Here is an 18,139-nt window from a genome sequence, read left to right as displayed (position 1 = left end):
TTGAGCATTCTATGGTCTGCAGACCCCGCAATCCCAATGCGCCGGAGGAAAGAGACATATGAACATTGGCAAGAGGCATCTAGCTGGATGAAACATGGTGAAGCAGCGCCGAGTTGTGGCTTGGATTGATGTGACTGATAAATGCAGGAACAGAACTTGAATCGCAATCGCCATGGTATATCAAAGCACACTGATGTAGTTGCCGATGCGCTCTTTCTGGTTCTGCGCAATGCACTCTGCGATCCATGTGATATTCCGGATTTCCTGGTACACTGGATGTCAGTTTTCCGGGCCAATTCAAAGTTGTAAAAAAAGCTCAAGAGTGGAAAAAATCACATACCTGCTCTCTGAGTCTGACCCAAGCGTATACAATCGCGAGACTGAATTGCCGAGTGAAGGCTAACTTGGAGATCTCCATCTCCTTCTGGTAGAACATGTCTTCCAGGCTCCGCTCGTTGCTACCGGCACCGCCGCCCTGGTTGCCAGGTCCAGAGAGACCACCGCCAAGGCCGGCAGCATCAAAGAAGGCTTTGTAGTCAGCCACGCCGTCCACGGCCACGCGGACACCCTCAAAGTCGTCTGCTTTTGACAACATGAAGGTTCCCTCGGGCCAAAGCTTGCCGAACTCGGGGTAGAGCTTCTTGCGATCGGCCTTGCTCAGCTCTGTCCCGAAGCTGTTGAGTGTGATATTGATGGCGCGGCGGTCGGCCTCGAATTCAAGCAGCTCACTCATGACCTCCGCGGTCGGTGTGCCAGCCATATCGGGATGAGTATTGACAAACTTGTAGAAGTCTTCCAGGTAGTTCTTGTAGAGGGTGTTGCGAACAATCTCAATGTTGAGCTCGTCGAGGTCTTGATGCGTCAGGCTCCCTTTGAAGTACGGCGCAAGTGGTGTCTCGATAAGGACGCTGTTGTAGAGCTCTTCGATGTTTGTCGCCACGCATAAAACGGGCATCGTCTCAAACCAGCCCAGAGGGTGACAGCGCTCGAGCAGCTCGCGTGTGTCGCGCTCATGAAGAGTGCCAGTGATGAGTAGAGCAACGTTGTCGATCATGTAGCCGTAAGTCAGGTAGTCCATGAACTGCGCCAGGGTTCCGGTGGCGTTTGCTCGTACATAACGGAATTCGGACACGAGCTTATCTGTCGTCTTCGAAGCCAGGGCAGACGTTGAGGGGTTCGGCGGCAGCGAGCCGAGGAAGTCACCGTATGCAGGGCCGAGCTGGAGCTTGAGATCTGTATGAGGGCACATCAGCGGGAAGTCGCCAACACAACGGCTCGTCTAGTCGTGGAAGGGGAGTCGCGCAGGGTTGGGCTTGCATACCATCAATCGTCTCGCATTGCGTCAAGTTGGAGTAGTTGGAGCTCGTCAGAAGGCCGTTGCGATAGCCGCGAACGATGCCTTCGATGAAGCTATGACGATGATCTTGGGGTCAGTACGGAGGCGCACTTCTAGGTATCGGCCTGGGCGGCTTACCCGTTCTCTACGTTGAAGAAAAGGCCCTCCATCGTGAATAGCAGTTGCTGACACAGCGATAGAAGAAGTGCTTGTGACGGATGGAGCGGAAACACGGTCGAGGTTGAAAGCAAGTTCCTGGTGCCTACCGCAAGCACCTTGCAGAGCCGCCCTACACTTCACAGGCCGCCGGAACCCACTCAACGTCAAGCTCCCAAGGTTGCTGCAGGTCAGGATGGGCATTGTCCACACAGTGTGGGCGTTTGAAGTACTGTATAGCACACACGGTCTGATTCTGGCGGACAGGAGGACTTTCACGCTAGGCCATTCCAAGGTTCTCTGTCAAAGCGTATCCGCCACGAAGCGCCCCCATTTGATGCAGACAGCCACGACTTTATGCAGCCAAGCGGGCTCACCAGCCACAGCTCCACCTCCAGACGCAGTGCTGCACTCTGATTGAACAGAGCGGCCTTCTGCGTGGGCCTGGTCCAAGCTCTGTTCCAATTGGACTGGGAGGCCAGAGCTAGCTCCGCCGGCAGGGAAAAAATTATTTCTGATTGCGAGAGAGCCAGTCTCAAATACAAGCAGCCTCTTGGGACCACTTGCGCGGCCAGCATCACCAACAGCGTTATCCGGCAACCTTTACCACCACCACCACCCTTTCAGGACTACTGCCGCGTTGGAAGAAGCTGCGCAGGACATTGAATTGGATTCTTGCGCATTTGGATTCTTTCAGCCATGCCTCTCTTCGTCCTGGCCGAGACGCCTGCGGGGTGAGTTTCCTGGTCGCACCCGACCTCCGCGTCGCAGCACACGAGACCGTGATGATTTACTGACTCTCGGGGTACAGCTACGGTCTGTTCAAGGCCAAGGACAAGAAGCTCTTGTCCCGCGATGACATTACAAAGTCGCTCGATGGCGCCGATGCCATCAATTCCGCGTAAGTACTCCCAACTCTTTGAGTGCCGTGCTCCTGGCGCCGCGATCCGACTGGTCGCAAAAGTGCCCTCGAGGCTGACAATGCCAATTGGATTTCAGTCTCTCGCTGAAGAAGATGGTCAAGTTCGAGGACTCTGCCCAGGCTCTTGGCGAGTACAGCTCTCTCTGCGAGGGCAAGGTCACGCCGATGCTGCAGCAGCTCCTTGACGACATCAAGGAGGAGCGGAAGGCGTCGCTCGCCGTTGCCGATCCCAAGCTCGGTGCCGCCATCAACGTCCTCCCTCAGTTCAACATCACCCCCGTCTCCGACTCGTCGACACAGGAGCTGTTCCGTGCCATCAAGACCTACCTTCCCGAACTCTTCCCCGACCTCGAGAGCGACTACCTCGGAAACATGGCCCTGGCCCTGTCCCACTCCATCTCCCGCCACAAGCTCAAGTTCTCCCCCGATAAGGTCGATGTTATGATTGTGCAGGCTATCAAGCTGCTCGATGACCTCGACAAGGAGCTCAACAACTACGCCATGCGTGTCAAGGAATGGTACGGCTGGCACTTCCCCGAGATGGACCGCATCGTGAACGACAACCTTGCGTACGCCCGCATCATTCTCGTCATGGGAATGCGCGAGAACGCACCCAACACCGACCTCTCCGAGGTCCTCCCTGAGGACATTGAGGCCCGCCTGAAGGCTGGTGCCGAAGTCTCCATGGGTACCGAAATCTCCGAGATTGACCTGGAGAACATCAAGCTCCTTGCCGAGCAGGTCATTGGCTTCACCGAGTACCGCCAGCAGCTCTCCCAGTACCTCTCCTCCAGAATGAAGGCCATTGCGCCCAACTTGACCGAGATCCTCGGCGAGCTTGTCGGAGCTCGTCTGATTGCCCACACTGGCTCTCTCCTCAAGCTCGCCAAGAGCCCTGGTAGCACCATCCAGATTCTTGGTGCCGAGAAGGCCCTTTTCAGAGCCCTCAAGACCAAGCACGATACACCCAAGTACGGTCTCATCTACCATTCCTCCTTGGTCGGTCAGGCCACCGGCAAGAACAAGGGCAAGATTGCCCGCATGCTCTCAGCCAAGGCTGCTCTGTGTCTCCGTGTCGATGCGCTTTCTGAGCTCAACTCCGAGGGTATCGATGGTGTCGAGCTGGATGTCGAGGACGAGGAGCGCTCCGAGATGGGTGTCAGACTCCGCGTCGGCCTCGAGGACAAGCTCCGCAAGCTTGAGGGCCGCCCCATCATCTCCAAGGGTACCAAGGTCGCCCCGAACGGCGTGACACCTTCCAAGTTTGAGGTCAAGCCCACTCGTAACTACAACGCCGATGCCGACGGTCTTGCCACCAACGGCAAGGCCACTCCTAAGAAGCCCTTAATACAGGAGGTCGAGGACACTCCCATGGCCGATGGCGCCAGCAGCGAGGGTGAGGATGACTCTGGTATGTTACGAACCCACGTTGAATCTCTACCCGAACCGGATGCTAACAGTCACATAGACAAGAAAGCCAAGAAGGCCGCGAAGAAGGCTAAGAAGGAGGCCAAGAAGGCTGCGACTGAGGCGCCTGCCACCCCCAAGGCCAACAAGCTCTCCGAGGCCGATTACGAGAAGTTCGCCGAGGCCGCCGGCATTTCTGTTTCCAAGTTCAAGCGGAAGTACGAGCGCGGCGACGTTGAGGTCAACGCTGACGGCACCCCCGCGTCCTGAGCAAGAAGGAGGCCAAGAAGGCTCAGAAGGGCGAAGATGACGACTCCTCGAGCAAGAAGCGCAAGGCTGACGCTGACGAGGAGGTCTCGGAAAAGAAGAGCAAGAAGAAGTCCAAGAAGGAGAAGGCGTAATGAGCTCGCGTCACAATGTGGTTCATCTCGCACTTTTCTCGCCCATGATTTTCTGTATCATACGAACCAAAATGCGTGTTCTGGGCTCTTTTGTATTCGCTTTTCCGTCATTTTTCTGTAGCTCATGGTTGGGGCGTTCCGGTTGGCTTATGGTTTTACATACCAGGCGTTGTACGCGTTTCGGTAGACGAGAATTATATTCTTGAGACATTTAACTTTGCATTCTGAATCAAGTGGCTATGTGCTTAGTGAATGTGCCATGCCGACCGATGTGTACACGTAACTGTAGAACCTGACGTGAGCATGCCAGATTTTCATGGATGTTAGGAACCCGCCAGGAAGTCACGAAAAAAAGGTCACAGCCTAGCCTGGCTCCACATAAACCACGTACCTGCACGCGCGATTTCCACATCTGCAGACTCCTGGGCGGTGGACAACTTTTCCTGACAAAAAGCCCTGTGACGTAAGCAGGCTCCAAGCACAAACCGTCCAGCCTTCAACCAACAAGCACATTTACCATCACTGCACCTCCGTTGCAAACTATCCCTTTCCTGCATCGCGCGCCAACAAGAGAACAATGCAACAATGAGCGAAGGGGAAGTCTCCCCACCGCCCTTGCCAGGGTCGCCGCCGCCTCGTCGGGCAGCTGCCGACGACAATAACGGCAACAACAAGAGCCGCGACCATCGCAGCCGATCTCCTGGCCGGGGCAGCCACCGCGATCATGACGATCGCCCGCGGCGGCGGGATGGCGATTGGCACAGCAGTAACAGCAGGCGATCGGACCACCCTCGTCGCCGGGATGAGGATGGCCGGCATCACCACCGATCTTCCAGACGCGACCACGACGGCGGCCACGATGACCGAAGGCGGGACAGGCACGGCGACAGGGACAGGGACGAACGGAGGATGAGAGACAGGCGTGAGGGCAATGACGGCAGTGGCAGCCGCGGTGGCGGTGGTGGTGGTGATGGTGGTGGTGTCCCCGAGCCTCTGTCTTCGCGGCCCGGAAAGAAGAACTTTGGCGGCGGCTTCAAGTTCAAGGACAAGAGCCGGGCCGATGGCGGCGACGACGACAACGACCGCCGCGGAGGAGGCAGCTCTCATCGAGGATACCGAGACCGCTCGCCGCGACGGGATCGGGACCGCGACAGACGGGACCGGGACCGAGATGGAAAGTCCAGTAAGCCCGGCCGCTCAGGAGGAGGAGCCAACGACACCAGCAAGCCGCCGACCCGGCCCGGCCCTTCGACATCGTCATCAGCAGGCGGAGGAGGCATGGGCGAGGAGATGATCATTGTGCACGTCAACGACCGGCTCGGCACCAAGGCGGCGATCCCGTGCCTGGCGTCCGACTCGATCAAGAACTTCAAGATCATGGTGGCGGCGCGCATCGGGCGCGAGCCGCACGAGATCATGCTGCGCAGGCAGGGGATGCGCCCGTTCAAGGACATGCTCACGCTGGCCGACTATGAGATTAGCAATGGTGTGCAGCTTGATCTCGAGGTCGATACTGGCGACTGAAAGGGTGGGCGGAGCTTTGGGGGGGTCGGAAGACTCGTCGTGCGAAGACGTTGCGTTGGAAGGGGGAACACTGCCCAAGGGCGAGAGATATGCCGGGTCTAACGTGCCCAACTCATTTCAGTACTTCAGTCCGAGGCACAAGTCGCCCCGAGTGTGCTGCGCATGACGAGAAACAATACAAGCAGCGTCAACCTCCTTTCATGAACATGGTGTCTTTATCTGCGTTTCTCATGACATCTTGATATTTGGCGATGAAACAAAAAACAACAAAGCCCCGAACCCCCCAACCCTCACACAAACGCTGACCACGGCGTCCCCAGCACCCGTCCCCTATCATCAATCTTGACCCCCTCCCTCCTCAGCAGCATCTTCTTCTCGTCAATCGTGATCCCCTCCCCGTCCTTGGGCCACTTGCCCTTGAACCCGCCCAGCAGCCCTCCCGTCGCGACGACGCGGTGGCAGGGGACCTCTGGCGCAAAGGGGTTGCGGCGGAGCGCGTTGCCCACGGCGCGCGGCGAGGACGACAGGTGCGCGGACAGGATGGCGTAGGTGGACACCTGGCCCGCGGGGATCTGGCAGAGCAGGGACCACACCTTCTTCTCGTAGGGGGTGCGCGTGGAGGAGGCGATGCGCTGGAGCTGGGCGGCCATGTCGGTGTTGTGTGGCTGGTAGTTGCTGCTCTTGATCTTGCTGGTGGTGGTTGCTGGTGGTGATGATGATGATGATGGCGGCGGACGGGGTTTTGTCCGGGGCTTGGAGGATATCGCCTTGACGGTTGTCGTGGTTGTGGTTATGGCCATTGTGCTGAAATATCAGTGACTTTGCACGATATGGTTATATGTATTTTTCCCCAGTTGGCTCGGTCCCGCTCTGTCGACAGTCGCAACCTTTCAACAAGGGGAAGACCGATTGGGCTCTGTATATCTCTGGATGAGGAGGGAGCTGGGTTGTATGCCAACGTCCTTTTTCACGATTTTTAGAGTTCGCGCGGCGAGGGAACGCTCTCGGGGACTGTGACTCATGCGGGGTGCGGAATCAGCAAGTTATTATGAGACTTGTGAGATCACCTCTGCATGACCTCGCTCTTAGACTTCATCAAGCCTGGACCGATCCCCTTTGCCAGTCGCATGACATGATGACATCCAAAGGGCGTACGCGTGTCTGGGACCCCTCCCCTCCACAGCCTACAGTAGCGCGTCCCGGCCTGTCTTGCGACAGAAGTGGCCCCACTCGCGCGACGCCAAAGCACGTGATCACCACACTTTACAACCTTTGAAAGCAAGCGAAGCTTCGATTATTATTTCAAAATTCAAACTAGGAGGCACGCATAATAAGCAGATACATACAAAGGGCGGGGAAGGAGATTGAGCAGGTCACGTATATGATACTTCATGGGGAAATATAATATTCCCAAGAACACCTTTTGCGACAAAGTTGCCAAGTATCCCCCGCCCTTTGTAGGGATAACTACCTGCAAGTAATTCAAGAACGATGGGAATGGAAAGGCAGTGCTCTCCGTCTGTGACTGAAAGATACGCTTCGTTTCCTTAGCTCGTGGTCGTGGTTGCAGGGCCTTTTCATTTGGGGTGAATAAAACTCGGGATTATTGCACGTTTTCTGTATAGTTATGTCTCGCAGGAATATTTTGTATCTTTTTTTTTTTTTTTTTTTTTTTTCACCATAAGCCAAAACAGAGAAAGGGAAAAGAAAAAGGGAAAAGAAAAAGGGAGTGAGATTGGATACGAGGACATCTCACAATCCTATCGCACAACGGGCTTATCCCCCGGATCTTCGTGGGTCATCCAAAGCGTGCATTTCAGACGTATCGCTCATGCTCATTTACCCAGCTTTGCCTCTCTTCCACCGTCAACGAGGTGGCTATATCTCATTCCGCCCCGTTGCCCGTCCATCCCGGCCACTGACCTCCCAGTCACATGCCATGTCCAAGCTGTCCGTGGGCATCAACCACGCAGAGCAAACGGAAGATTACACAACGTCCAAATTTTAGTTCGTGCCAATGCCCCAGTTCTTCAGCACCTACTCAAATTGTGGTTGTTTCTCCGTCGCCATGAGATGTGTGGCGGCGCACCAACCACTCCCTCCAGGATTCAAAAATGAAGTTTGGTTTAGGTGACTTCTTATTAACATAACTCATCGACGCATAAGCTACACATCTCCAACATTAAAATTTTGGGGCTATGGTATTTCACCTGCCTGCCTGTCTCGCAGCCGCCGAAAAGGCCCTACATTATCCCACCCTGTTGCCCTGAGGCCACTGCCAGTAGTGTAATCATACAAAGTAAATATTGTCCGAGTCCCGACCCATCATTACCATTAGTCTGTCGTGCACAGCACGTTGCCACCACTTTGCTGCAAGGAAACCAGCCGCAAGAATTGCTCACCGCAGGCGCTGATCTTTGTCAAAGTCGAGAAACGCAAGAAACGTAGAAAATGGGTATCAGCGCACATCCCTCTCCCAAGAGTCGAAAGCAACGAAAAGAAGTCGCAATCCCACAACAGAAGAAGAAGGCAACCACCGAAAAACTGTAATCAGGACTTATTGGAGCTACCCACAGCTCAAAAGAACGTCGGTTTGGTGAGCACGCGGTACTCGACGTAGTCCTCACCGTCAATGCTGATGATGGTGCCCTGGCTGACGAGCTTCCCAGCAAAGGGGCCATTGGCGCGACGCTCGTACTTAACACCGGCGTGCGTCTTGGCCTCGTCTTCCTGGACGGGCCGCATGCGGCCGTTTTCCTGCGCGATCCACACCTTCTGCATCCGCTGGATGTTATCCTGGAAATCACGGCGGGCCTCGGGGTTTGGCAGTGGCGGGGTCGACATGGCAGCGCGGCTGGCGGCATAGCGGTCGTCCCGTTCCTGATTGTTCTCCATGCGAGTCATGGCTCTGTCGACAATGTTGCGCTGGCGCTCAAAGTGCTCCTGGTTGCCACGGCCCATCTCTCGAATCTCGGCCTCGGGGAGAGAGTACCGAGCGTGCTGTTGGGCCTGCTGTTGCTGCTGCTGCTGCTGGGCCTGCTGCTGGGCTAATTGCTGAGCCAGCTGTGCCTCGCGACGGGCCTGTCGAGCTTCTGAGCTTCTGCCGTCAATCTTGGGCGGCGGCGGCGGCGGCAGCTCGCCAGCGTCCAGCATGTGCTGGTCAGCGTCCGTGGCATGACGTGGTACGATGAGTTGGGACGAGCCCGTCTTGGCCGGATTGGCAGCAACGCGGGCCTGAGCTTCGTAGACGGCTTTGGTCTCGTTGGCGACTCTCTCGGCATCTGTCTCACCGGCGTCGAGCTGCGCTTGACGAACTCGTACGTACTCCTTGGTCTCAGGCCGTGTCAGCCCCTGGAGATGGGGTAGGAAAGTCACCTCCTCGTATGCGATCCACAGAGCACCAGCGCCCTGAGGGAAGTTACCCTCCACGAAGCGACCGTCCATGGTCTCGCGCACGAGCTTGACGCGGAACATGTCGTTGGCTCCGAGGATGCCGTACACGGCATGCTTGTCCTTGTCCAGCGGAGCATCCGACTTGGCCCAGCAGCCGACGAGGATGCGGGTGGGTCTTGTGCCCGGCAGAGACTCGAGACCTGGCGCGTGCGAAAAGCGCTGGGGAGGTGTTGGCAGCTGGGTCAGCTGCTGGCCATGCTGGACGGCGTGCTGCTGCGGGGGCGGCGGCGGCTGGTGCTGTTGCTGGAACTGCATCATCTGGGGCTCCCGGGGCGTCGAGGCAGACGTGAGAGGCTGTGACTGCGGCGGCAGGTGCTGGGCTGCGTGCTGTGGTGTTGCCGGCGCGGGGCTCGTGCCTGCGGCGATGGTGGTGATGCCCTCACCCGTGCGCCGGCGCTTGAACTGCGGGTCGCGTGTGCTCTGGACGTGCTCGGGGATCTCCTTGCCCCAGGCGATCTGCAAGGGCTGCGGAGTCTCGGGCGGCGGGTTCTTCTCGAGATAGGCACGGGCCATCTCGACCGCCTGGAGGTCGCCCTTCTTGCCAGGCTCCGCATTGCCTCTCAGCTTGACATACTCCTTGACCACATTATGATCCTCGCCGACGAGGTGGTCCGAGAAAACGATGCGCTCAAACGTGACCCAGCTGCCGCCAGGTCCAGGAGGGATCGGGAACAGACGCGCGTTGATGGATGCGCCAGAGACGGTCTGCATGTGGACGCGTGTTCTAAGCCGGTCACGGACGTCCATAAATCCGATGACTGCGTGCTTGTTCTCGTCGTTGGGCACTGTCGAGTCGCGCCAGTATCCGACAATGACGCCCTTGACATTGGTGTTGCCTTGCCTCTTGGGCAGGGGGTGGCGGGCCGGCTTCACGACGGCCTCGTCGTCATCTGGCTTGAGCGATTCCGTCTCCATCTTGTCCTCGCCAAGGTCGGCATACACGGCGGAGCGTTTACGCTTTGGGTAGTGTGAGGGTGGCGTGTTGCCAGGCGACGGACCACGGCCGGCGTCAGCCATGTGTTCATCTTCAGGATCCGCAGATCCACGGTGAGGCGAGTGCCGGTCTCCGTTGTGATGCGTGCCGACCACTATTTCGCCAAGCATGTCTGGATCTACACTCGAGATGGATGCCGAACTCGACATCCGCGCAGGGCTGGGCTCAGCAGGTTCGCGACTGAGCTCTTTGGACACTGCCCTCGTGGTGCTTGAGTCTGCTGGGAACTCCGCCTTGGTCTGCGAGAGCTCGGGTGAGGACCCGTTGGTGATTTGGGGGCTGTGATGATGCTGTTAGTCTCGAGATGACACAATGTAACCGCAACGACTAGTTGGTAGAAGCATGAAAAAAGTGGGAGATGATTGCGATTGACGGCGCTTTATATGTGGGAGGAAGACTGGCCATCTCATCACAGAGTATGGCTGACCACACCACAACAAGACATGACAAGTGGTTGTTTGTGTGGTGATATACTGGGCAAAAAGTGTGCAGCTTGGGGAATTAGGCGTGAGCTGTCCGTGATGAGTAATGAGTGGAGATTGGTGATGAGTTGTGCCAGAGGCAGTCACCATTGTGGCTGCCTGGCTAGACAGCAGCAGAAGCATTGCTGCCGAGCTTACCGGAGTCGCAGGCTATAGTGGGTGCGCGGCATCTCCAAGAATGAGGCGCTCTCCAGGCAGGGTAGGATCTGGAGTATCGTGGGATGAGACGCCGACGAGGTTGACGCTGGAAGGGCACAAGCAGCGCTGGCTGTTGCGCGGGTTTGAAAGACAAAGGGAGAAGGGCAACAAAGGCTTCGTTGAGAAGGCGCAAGGCGTGGTCCCATCGACGAAACTCGTGCCAGCGCTTCACTGGGAACCGGCAAGGAGCGCAAGAGCGTCAATCAAGGCAACACACGCCGACACCTTGCCTGGACGTGCGAGACGGCCTGGGGCCCCAGGTTTGCTTATCGTAGCGAGCAAGAGAACGCGGCGTGGATGCAGCACAACACTCGCCACGCAACAGCCACGCAGCGCATTTCAGGTCACCCGAACTCGCAAGCCCAACAGCAAACGGGGTCCGACGTTGTCGCCATGCATGATGACAATGTTGCGCGACGACACCACTCGGAATGGTGGCAGCTGGCGAGCCAGCCAAGTTGGGGTTGTGTTGCGCGGGCTTGCCAAATGGGGATCAATCTCACGAGGAGAGACGGGGAGCCATTGCACTTGCAGCGGCATGGGAGCAGAGGCAGGACTGATGCAGAGCGCGTCGATGCCTCGAGTGCGGAATGGCAAAGATAGGTGAAGATTGCCTTACCTTTTGGTGACAAGATCTGTCGGTTTGCTGTCCATTTCTGCCGTTGGGACAGGCTTTGTCGCGTCTTGGTCAGCCATCTTGACGAGCTGGGCAGTCACCGCGATGCGCAAGGCAAATATGGCGTCCAGCAAGCGACCAAATTGAAGGAGAGGCTGCGGGCGCAAAGGTCTCTCGACGGAGCCAGTAACGGATCCTGCACAGTCGAGTTGTCAGGCAATGAGAAATAGTTGCTCCGTGGCCGGCGAAAAATTGTCGGTGCTCTGCGACAAGCCGAGGTTGGGTGGCGAGAGAATGAACCACAGCAGCCAGCACAACCTTTGAGAACCCCAACGGACCAAGATGCCCAGGGTTGCCGGTTTCCGAGCTGGAGCGAGTGTCAAGAGAGTGCGAGTCTTGTCCAGGGCAGACACGGCTCAGAGGGAAGGGCAGGGCCTGCGTGGGTTGTGGCAAGTCGCAACCGGGGAGTTGTGCAGTGGCAGGACTGACGAGAACGGACAAATAGGTTTCTGAGAGAGAGTTTCCGGGAGGGTGTTGGAGGATTGCGCGACCGACTTTCAGTCAACTGCCACAAGTTGTGGGCCGGCCTGGTGTGTCAGGTGGGTTTGTGGAACTCTGGCCAGGCTATAGTGTTTAGAGCCGAGCAATAACACGGTGCGGCGCGACACTCTGGCTAGGTAAACGTAAGTAGGCTAAGGGCGCAGGGGTCAACCTGTCCAGCCGGTGCTGCGAGGCGGGCACTGGGGACCGACGATAACGATCTTGTCTCTCTATTGTCTTGGACAGCGTGCAATCAAGCGGTGGGCTGCGTGCCTGCTCGCCGTTGTGTGGTTGTCCAGACCTGTCAGACACTGTCCTCTCCTCGCCGCAGAGTAAGAGACTGCGCAACACGTATGACGCAACTGGAGATGGTGAGGACGATGAGGGCTCGGCGAGGTTTGCCGGGGCATGTGTCACAAAGGGGAGTGATGCTTCAAGGCGCGGCGCAGGTCAATGGAGAGAAGGGAAGCAGAGAGGGAGGGCGGCGTTTCGTGGCGGAACGTGCGGGAGGTAAATCTTAGTTTTTAGTCCATGTCCATGTCCCAAAGGGCGGGCTAGCACAAGATTGCGCAAAGTGGAGAAGCACCACTCACTCATTGCACGAGACAGCACGCAAGAGGCATCCTCGTCGTGCTGTCTTTCCTGCTCGCCCATCAGCACCCACCTCTTGTTCCCGTTGGCCGAATGCCTGGCACGGCCGGGCAGGCCAGAGATGGAGATGGAGATTGAGAGCGTGCAGTCATTGCTCATGCGCGAGCCAGCGCGGTATCCTCTTGCTGCAACTCATTGCTTGCTTGCTTGCTTGCCTGCCACAGGAAGCGACCCCTGCCATCCGGCCCTAGTGAGACAAGACAACTTGTCATGGCCCCTGGGCACTTTCCACATTGGAGCGTGCATGATGCTTCACAAGTAGCTGGCCAACTTTGCCGGATGGCTGCAGTTGTCTGTGGGCATCTCGCCGGAATGTGCCGACGTATGTGTCAAGTTTGGAAAAAAAAAAAAAAAAAAAACCCCGGGACAGGGCAAACCACGTCCGTTCTGGACAGTCTTTGACAACAACTTCGTCCAACCACCAGGGTCCCCGATCCTGCGAAGGCGTACAGCGAGTGTTATGTGCGACCAAGATTGGGTCGATGGCACAGGCGTGCGCAATCATCAGATGGGAAGATAGGGCCTGCAGGCGATCGCGGGCATCTGGTCCTCCAGCAATGCAGCCGCAACTCTGCTAGTCTCGTGCCGGGCGCCGCAGCCCACGATCCAGTGCTTGAGCAGAAACCTTTTAACTCGAGCCAAGGAATTCGACTGCCCAGGGTTGCTGGCCATTGGCTGGGTTGCAGACAAGTGGAAACCCTTTCGACTGAAGTGGGTGCATCCAATTTGCCCGCTTTATCGTCCCCTCCATTCCTCGCCAGGCGTCCTCTCCCGGGGCTCGCCTGGGTTTTCCTGCTCCCAATCTGACCGTGGCAGGACGCGCTCCTTCCCAAAAAGAAGGGCTTCCTTTTCGCACCCATGTCTATTTGGGGATCTCGACGCTGGATGGCCAGAGGCTCGAAAGGGTGAGTCCTGTTGCCGACTTGCATGGGTCAACCTGACATTCCAGCAACTCAAAAGAGCGGGGCACCCAATATTGGAACCTCGAGTCGCACCGCACGCAGGCGGGTTTTTGATTGCCAGGCCTCATGCGACGGTGGTCCGACTGTCAGAGTTTTCCCATTCGCCCACAACAGCAACGTGTGGTCTTGTCAGCAACATCCAGGGCGTGCGATGACCTGGCAGCTTGCTTATCTGGTGGTGGCCGTCCCTCTTAGCCATGCGAGCAGTTCTCCACAAAAAGCCACAGCTGCTGTTGATGATCTTACAGTCATCGCATCATCATGGCACAACACCCAACCCACCAGGGGCATGCGCGATAGATGCTGGCCCCACGTGGAGTGTTTGTGCGCCGTCCTGCAACTTGTTGTGGCCGCTGCTGTCCTGGTGTCCAACGTGATCCGCTCTGCACAACATGGAAGATAGTTTTGGTGTAATCAGAGCTGGCATTCGTGGGATGCCCGCGCCAACGCGCATTCCAGCAGGCCCAGGTCTTTCAATCTACGCCCGTCGCGCAACGCCGGTGGAATGTTCCTGCGGTCCAGCAAGGCAGCACAGAAAATTTGCGACATGACTTGGAGTCTGTTCTGGAAGTCAACAGAAACGAGGCCCGAGGCCGCCTCTGGTACAATAATGATCTGGCCTGATCAAAATATGTTGTGGCTTATTGTTGTGCTGCGGCAGAGGTCCCAGAGGATCCTTGGAAATGTAGTTTTCACCCCCGTCAATTACCTAGCCATGACGGAATTGCAACGAGGATCTGGCCTCCCACGACGATTTTATACTTGTCAACATGTTTTCCAACAGGCCGCCCGGTCGCGTTGTCTGTCAACGGTCAAGGTTGACTCACTGCCACGGGCGCTGCAGGGATCTTTCATCGAGGAACCCACCGGCTCGGCATTTCGACGCACCCTAGCCAAAAGATCCATGTCATGTGCCGATCACTTTCAATGGTGGGAGGGAGGGATTGAGTGAGTTGCCGTGTCGGTTTCGAAACCGCCACACATGGTTGCGCACCGTACCCCTTGGAGAGAACACGGTCGGGCGGTGCAAAGTGGGTGTTGTTGTTTGCCTTTTGATGTTGGACCAACACGACGGTGAGAGATCGTCTCATTCGGGAAAATGTGCTGCAGTGGGGCAAGAGTGGCTGTTGCACCTGCCATCCGCACAGACGGAGCCAAATCAGAGGCTGCAACACGTGGGTGCCGATCGCACTCTTCACCCAACTTCGTGAAACTCCAATTATGTTGAATCCTAGAGGGCTTTGAAGCGCCGGCTCGAGGAATTGCAGCAGCAAACCCCTCAGCTCATCCGCTTATGGGCCCTCAGTCTTGATAATTGGAATGGCATCGGCAATTGCAGCCAACCAACAATACCATTGGAGGCTACGTCCCAACTTAGAATGCCCCCCTCCGCTTAGCATGTTTCGCTTGCGCAGCAAGTTGTGTCGGCAACCAGCCAACAGTTTGTTGCGACCTCTCGGCAAGAACTAGCATGCACTCGTTCTGAGTCTGATCAGTCTTCATGCGAATCAGACAAGGCGGCACTAGCACTGGTCCGTCTGGTTGTAGACCTACTACGAGAGCCGAGCTAGACATTAGCAACGCTGCGGTGCGCTGTAGCACTCAGTCAGCGACTCGATTCGAGATGATGACGACATGAGTTGTGGCGCTCTGTCTCTTGTGATTTTTTGCTCTCTGGGCATCGTAGAGTATTCATCCACCCCTTTTGCCGCCTCTTCCGCCACGTCCTCCTCGGCCTCCCCTACCACCGCCGCCCCCACGACCTCCCTTCTTTCCACCGCCCTTATTCTTGGTATCGAACCCTTCATACAGCAGCTCTTCTCCAAACGCCATCTCGGTGAGCCTGACGTAACTGACCAGTCCCCTATCGACCACGGCGATGATTGTATTTCGCCAGCCGTGTTTCAGCCGTTTGTACATGGAGCCAACATTCACACCGCCGCTTCCATTCTTGGAAGGCTGCGGCGGTGCTGGCGGATCCCACGGCGTGGACTCGAGCAGGGCGGTAAGTTCTTCCAATGTGGGCACCGAAGACGTCCGTGTGTCTGCAACGGCGATCTGGAAATTCGGCGGTGGCGGCCTGGCTTTTGTGAAGGTGCTGCTGCTCTTCCAGACGTGATAATGAATCCGGAACGGGTCCTGCGGCGTCGTAGAGGGATCCGTCTCGTACGTTGGCTTGTGGTGCTGGACAATGGCCTGCTGCTCGAATATTGCCCGGTACGACCGATACAAGCCCGGCTTGACAAGCGGTCCGTCGGCTTTGTCATATGTTTTCGGATAGGAGGGCACCATGCTGAACAGCCACTCCCATATAGAAGAGTCAGTCATCGAGGCAGACTTCGGTGGGAGCGGTATCGGGGTTGCTCGTAGTACCGTGTAGCCTGTCCTCCGCAGATTGGTATAGACCTGATACTTCTCCAGAGTGACCTTCCCTTGCTGCCCATCTTTGCCAATGAGGAACGAGTACGCGGCCTGCAGACTCAGCGGAAATCCCAGGTCATAGTCCGCCTTGCCAGACCCGAGCACTTCCGGCTGCCCCTCATTCCCGGACTCGGGGGGGAACATCTCGGGCAGGGACAGGTACGGCCACCACAGATCAAGATCGCCCCTCTCCACCAGGTACAGCGCCTCCTCGGGGAGCAGCCACATCCTCGAGCGCGCAGGCGTGTCCTTGTCCAGGCCCCTGAACACGCGGCCCGTGTTGCGAAACAGCGTAGACCCGCCGTCAGACTCGAGCACGACGACCCTGTCGCGAGTAAACATGCCTGGATCCTTTGGCCGACGGTGGTGGTGTTCCTGCTGCTGGTCCTCTGCTTGCTTCTCCCCTTCACCGTCCACTTCCTCCTCCTCCTCGGAATCAGCCCACCAGCGCGGATAGTACCACCCCCTCAGATAGTCCTTGTGCCCAGGCGGCTTGTGCGTGCGCGTGTAGCCCAGCACCTGGCCCATCGCGTCGCGGCTGTCCTCGAGCACGCTGGCCTGCGCCCGCGTGCCGTGCGACTCGAAGTCCTTCTCGCCCCGGCGCAGCGTCTTCTTGCCCGCCACCCCGGCCTGCTTCTTGGTCTGCTGCTGCTGCTGCTTGCCGGCTTTCCCCGGGCCGCCACCGGGCAGGGAGGCTGCGAAGCGCAGGAAGTCGGCTTGTTTGTCGTCGCCTTCTTCGTCGTCGTCATCGTCGGCATCGTCTTCGGGATCGCCTTGCGTGGTTGTCCTGGCGCGGGTCACCGCGGGGCTGTCTTCGTCGTCTAGAGGGCCGCTGCCGCTCGCGAGGGGAGCTTGTTGGGCAGCTGCTATGGAGGGAGCGCCGCCGGCATCGTCGTCATCGTCGTTGAAGGGCATTGTGCGCCCGGTGTCGCTGCCGTGCTGAAAGCAGGCTCAGAGTCCTGGACTGCTGCAGGGGGCGGAGGGTATCGGTGCTGGCGCGGAGATTTTTGGGGAAGCACTGGGGGGGTGGCTCGTGGTGCTTGTACTGTCCCCGATAGCGTAGCCGATCCGCCAAAGTTGGGAGCTCAGGAAGCTGCCCAAACGTTGCAAAGAGCTTATGTACCTCAAGGTATGTTCTTGAGCAGTCAAGATCAAAGTGCTTGGTACTGTACAATTCGCTCGTGGAGAATGCTTGCTAGCCCGTGTCGAGTACCCAGGGTCGCTCACTTGGCCGATTGAGTCATCCCCGGTACCTATCCTGTCGTTTCCCGAACACAAAAAAATGTCGACAAGGCTGCCCACAAGCCTTGCATGTGCCTGAACGTGGGTGCGCAAGGGGTCCCGCACGAAAGGTCTCAATTGAGGTAGGACCCTGGCAGAAGCTCCCTGGGGAGCAAGATAGCGCAACCCCGCCAATACTTTCCCGGCGATCCAGGTTTGAGGTGCGACGAGTTTTTATCTGGGGAACAAGACTTGTCAGTTTGAGGGCTCTAACCTTTCAAAGTTGTGAATGGTTTTGTGCCTCTTCTCAGAGCGACGTTCATGCAGCAACCAAGCCGTGATCATCTAGCTAGCTGTCCAAGCCTGTCCCCACAAGTCTTTGTGTCTATAATAGTTCAAATAAGCACTTCCCGGATATAAGCACTACAAGGGAGTTTGGCCGAGTGGTTAAGGCGTCGTGTTTAGGTCTTGCGGGCTTCGTGCCCGTGAAACCACAAACAATTCCGCGATGGGAAACCGCGCAGGTTCGAATCCTGCAGCTCTCAACATTTTCTTTTTGTCTTTTGCCAGGCCTTTCTGCTGCAGCCTTGCTTCTTGATTGCGAAGAGTTACCGCGGGCCAATCATTATTACCATGCTTTGGAACAAGTGCTTGCATAATTGTGTGCTCTCTTGCACGGAATTGGTATTAGATTTGGTATCAAAAATAAGACATCGTCAAGTCGTGTCATACATGGCGCCCTGTGGTCGTGTGCATCTCTAAGCTGCCAGCTGGCCTCGATATTTGCAGCTGGTGCCTGTGATTCCTTCCAAATATGTATGGGTTCACCCAATGCCTCTCTATATGAGGACCTCG

The 18,139-nt window shown here is 57.1% G+C and overlaps 8 protein-coding genes and 1 non-coding gene across 9 annotated transcripts; 4 read left to right on the top strand and 5 right to left on the bottom strand.

The window, feature by feature from the left end:
- Window positions 1–180: 180 nt before the first annotated feature.
- On the bottom strand, window positions 181–1,506 carry B0I36DRAFT_357354 (vacuolar ATP synthase subunit D1; the record flags this gene model as incomplete). Its single annotated transcript, XM_046157787.1, has 4 exons — window positions 181–264; window positions 341–1,233; window positions 1,322–1,410; window positions 1,475–1,506. 4 exons carry the CDS (start codon window positions 1,504–1,506, stop codon window positions 181–183), a joined length of 1,098 nt encoding a protein of 365 aa, XP_046018048.1.
- Window positions 1,507–2,024: 518 nt separating this feature from the next.
- B0I36DRAFT_4251 (uncharacterized protein) lies at window positions 2,025–4,168 on the top strand. The gene is made up of 4 exons (XM_046162306.1): window positions 2,025–2,226; window positions 2,304–2,393; window positions 2,492–3,810; window positions 3,883–4,168. Exons 1-4 carry the CDS (start codon window positions 2,192–2,194, stop codon window positions 4,089–4,091), a joined length of 1,653 nt encoding a protein of 550 aa, XP_046018047.1. The 5' UTR covers window positions 2,025–2,191; the 3' UTR covers window positions 4,092–4,168.
- A 1,344-nt stretch (window positions 4,169–5,512) lies between these two features.
- Window positions 5,513–5,746, top strand: B0I36DRAFT_234430 (ubiquitin-related domain-containing protein; the record flags this gene model as incomplete). The annotated part of the gene is made up of 1 exon (XM_046149308.1): window positions 5,513–5,746. One exon carries the CDS (start codon window positions 5,513–5,515, stop codon window positions 5,744–5,746), a length of 234 nt encoding a protein of 77 aa, XP_046018046.1.
- Window positions 5,747–5,891: 145 nt separating this feature from the next.
- Window positions 5,892–6,670, bottom strand: B0I36DRAFT_4239 (6-O-methylguanine DNA methyltransferase). The gene has a single exon (XM_046162262.1). The coding sequence runs from the start codon at window positions 6,544–6,546 to the stop codon at window positions 6,037–6,039; it is 510 nt and encodes a 169-aa protein (XP_046018045.1). The 5' UTR covers window positions 6,547–6,670; the 3' UTR covers window positions 5,892–6,036.
- A 1,196-nt stretch (window positions 6,671–7,866) lies between these two features.
- B0I36DRAFT_4227 (uncharacterized protein) lies at window positions 7,867–11,115 on the bottom strand. Its single transcript, XM_046162215.1, has 2 exons — window positions 10,814–11,115; window positions 7,867–10,472 (listed from the first exon to the last, which is right to left on the bottom strand). The coding sequence occupies exons 1-2, from the start codon at window positions 11,017–11,019 to the stop codon at window positions 8,324–8,326; spliced, it is 2,355 nt and encodes a 784-aa protein (XP_046018044.1). The 5' UTR covers window positions 11,020–11,115; the 3' UTR covers window positions 7,867–8,323.
- A 1,869-nt stretch (window positions 11,116–12,984) lies between these two features.
- Window positions 12,985–13,752, bottom strand: B0I36DRAFT_4219 (uncharacterized protein). Its single transcript, XM_046162193.1, has one exon. The coding sequence runs from the start codon at window positions 13,607–13,609 to the stop codon at window positions 13,139–13,141; it is 471 nt and encodes a 156-aa protein (XP_046018043.1). The 5' UTR covers window positions 13,610–13,752; the 3' UTR covers window positions 12,985–13,138.
- Window positions 13,728–14,389, top strand: B0I36DRAFT_309731 (uncharacterized protein). The gene has a single exon (XM_046152174.1). The coding sequence runs from the start codon at window positions 13,794–13,796 to the stop codon at window positions 14,043–14,045; it is 252 nt and encodes an 83-aa protein (XP_046018042.1). The 5' UTR covers window positions 13,728–13,793; the 3' UTR covers window positions 14,046–14,389.
- Window positions 14,390–14,858: 469 nt separating this feature from the next.
- B0I36DRAFT_309729 (uncharacterized protein) lies at window positions 14,859–17,236 on the bottom strand. Its single transcript, XM_046152173.1, has one exon. It carries the CDS (start codon window positions 16,976–16,978, stop codon window positions 15,335–15,337), a length of 1,644 nt encoding a protein of 547 aa, XP_046018041.1. The 5' UTR covers window positions 16,979–17,236; the 3' UTR covers window positions 14,859–15,334.
- A 477-nt stretch (window positions 17,237–17,713) lies between these two features.
- On the top strand, window positions 17,714–17,829 carry B0I36DRAFT_t22. The gene has a single exon. It is a non-coding gene; the product is annotated as a tRNA-Leu (tRNA).
- Window positions 17,830–18,139: the final 310 nt, after the last annotated feature.

This window comes from Microdochium trichocladiopsis, assembly GCF_020744255.1.
Source record: "Microdochium trichocladiopsis strain MPI-CAGE-CH-0230 chromosome Unknown B0I36scaffold_1, whole genome shotgun sequence".
Taxonomy (NCBI): domain Eukaryota; kingdom Fungi; phylum Ascomycota; class Sordariomycetes; order Xylariales; family Microdochiaceae; genus Microdochium; species Microdochium trichocladiopsis.
This window is presented reverse-complemented; position numbering and strand designations above follow the sequence as displayed.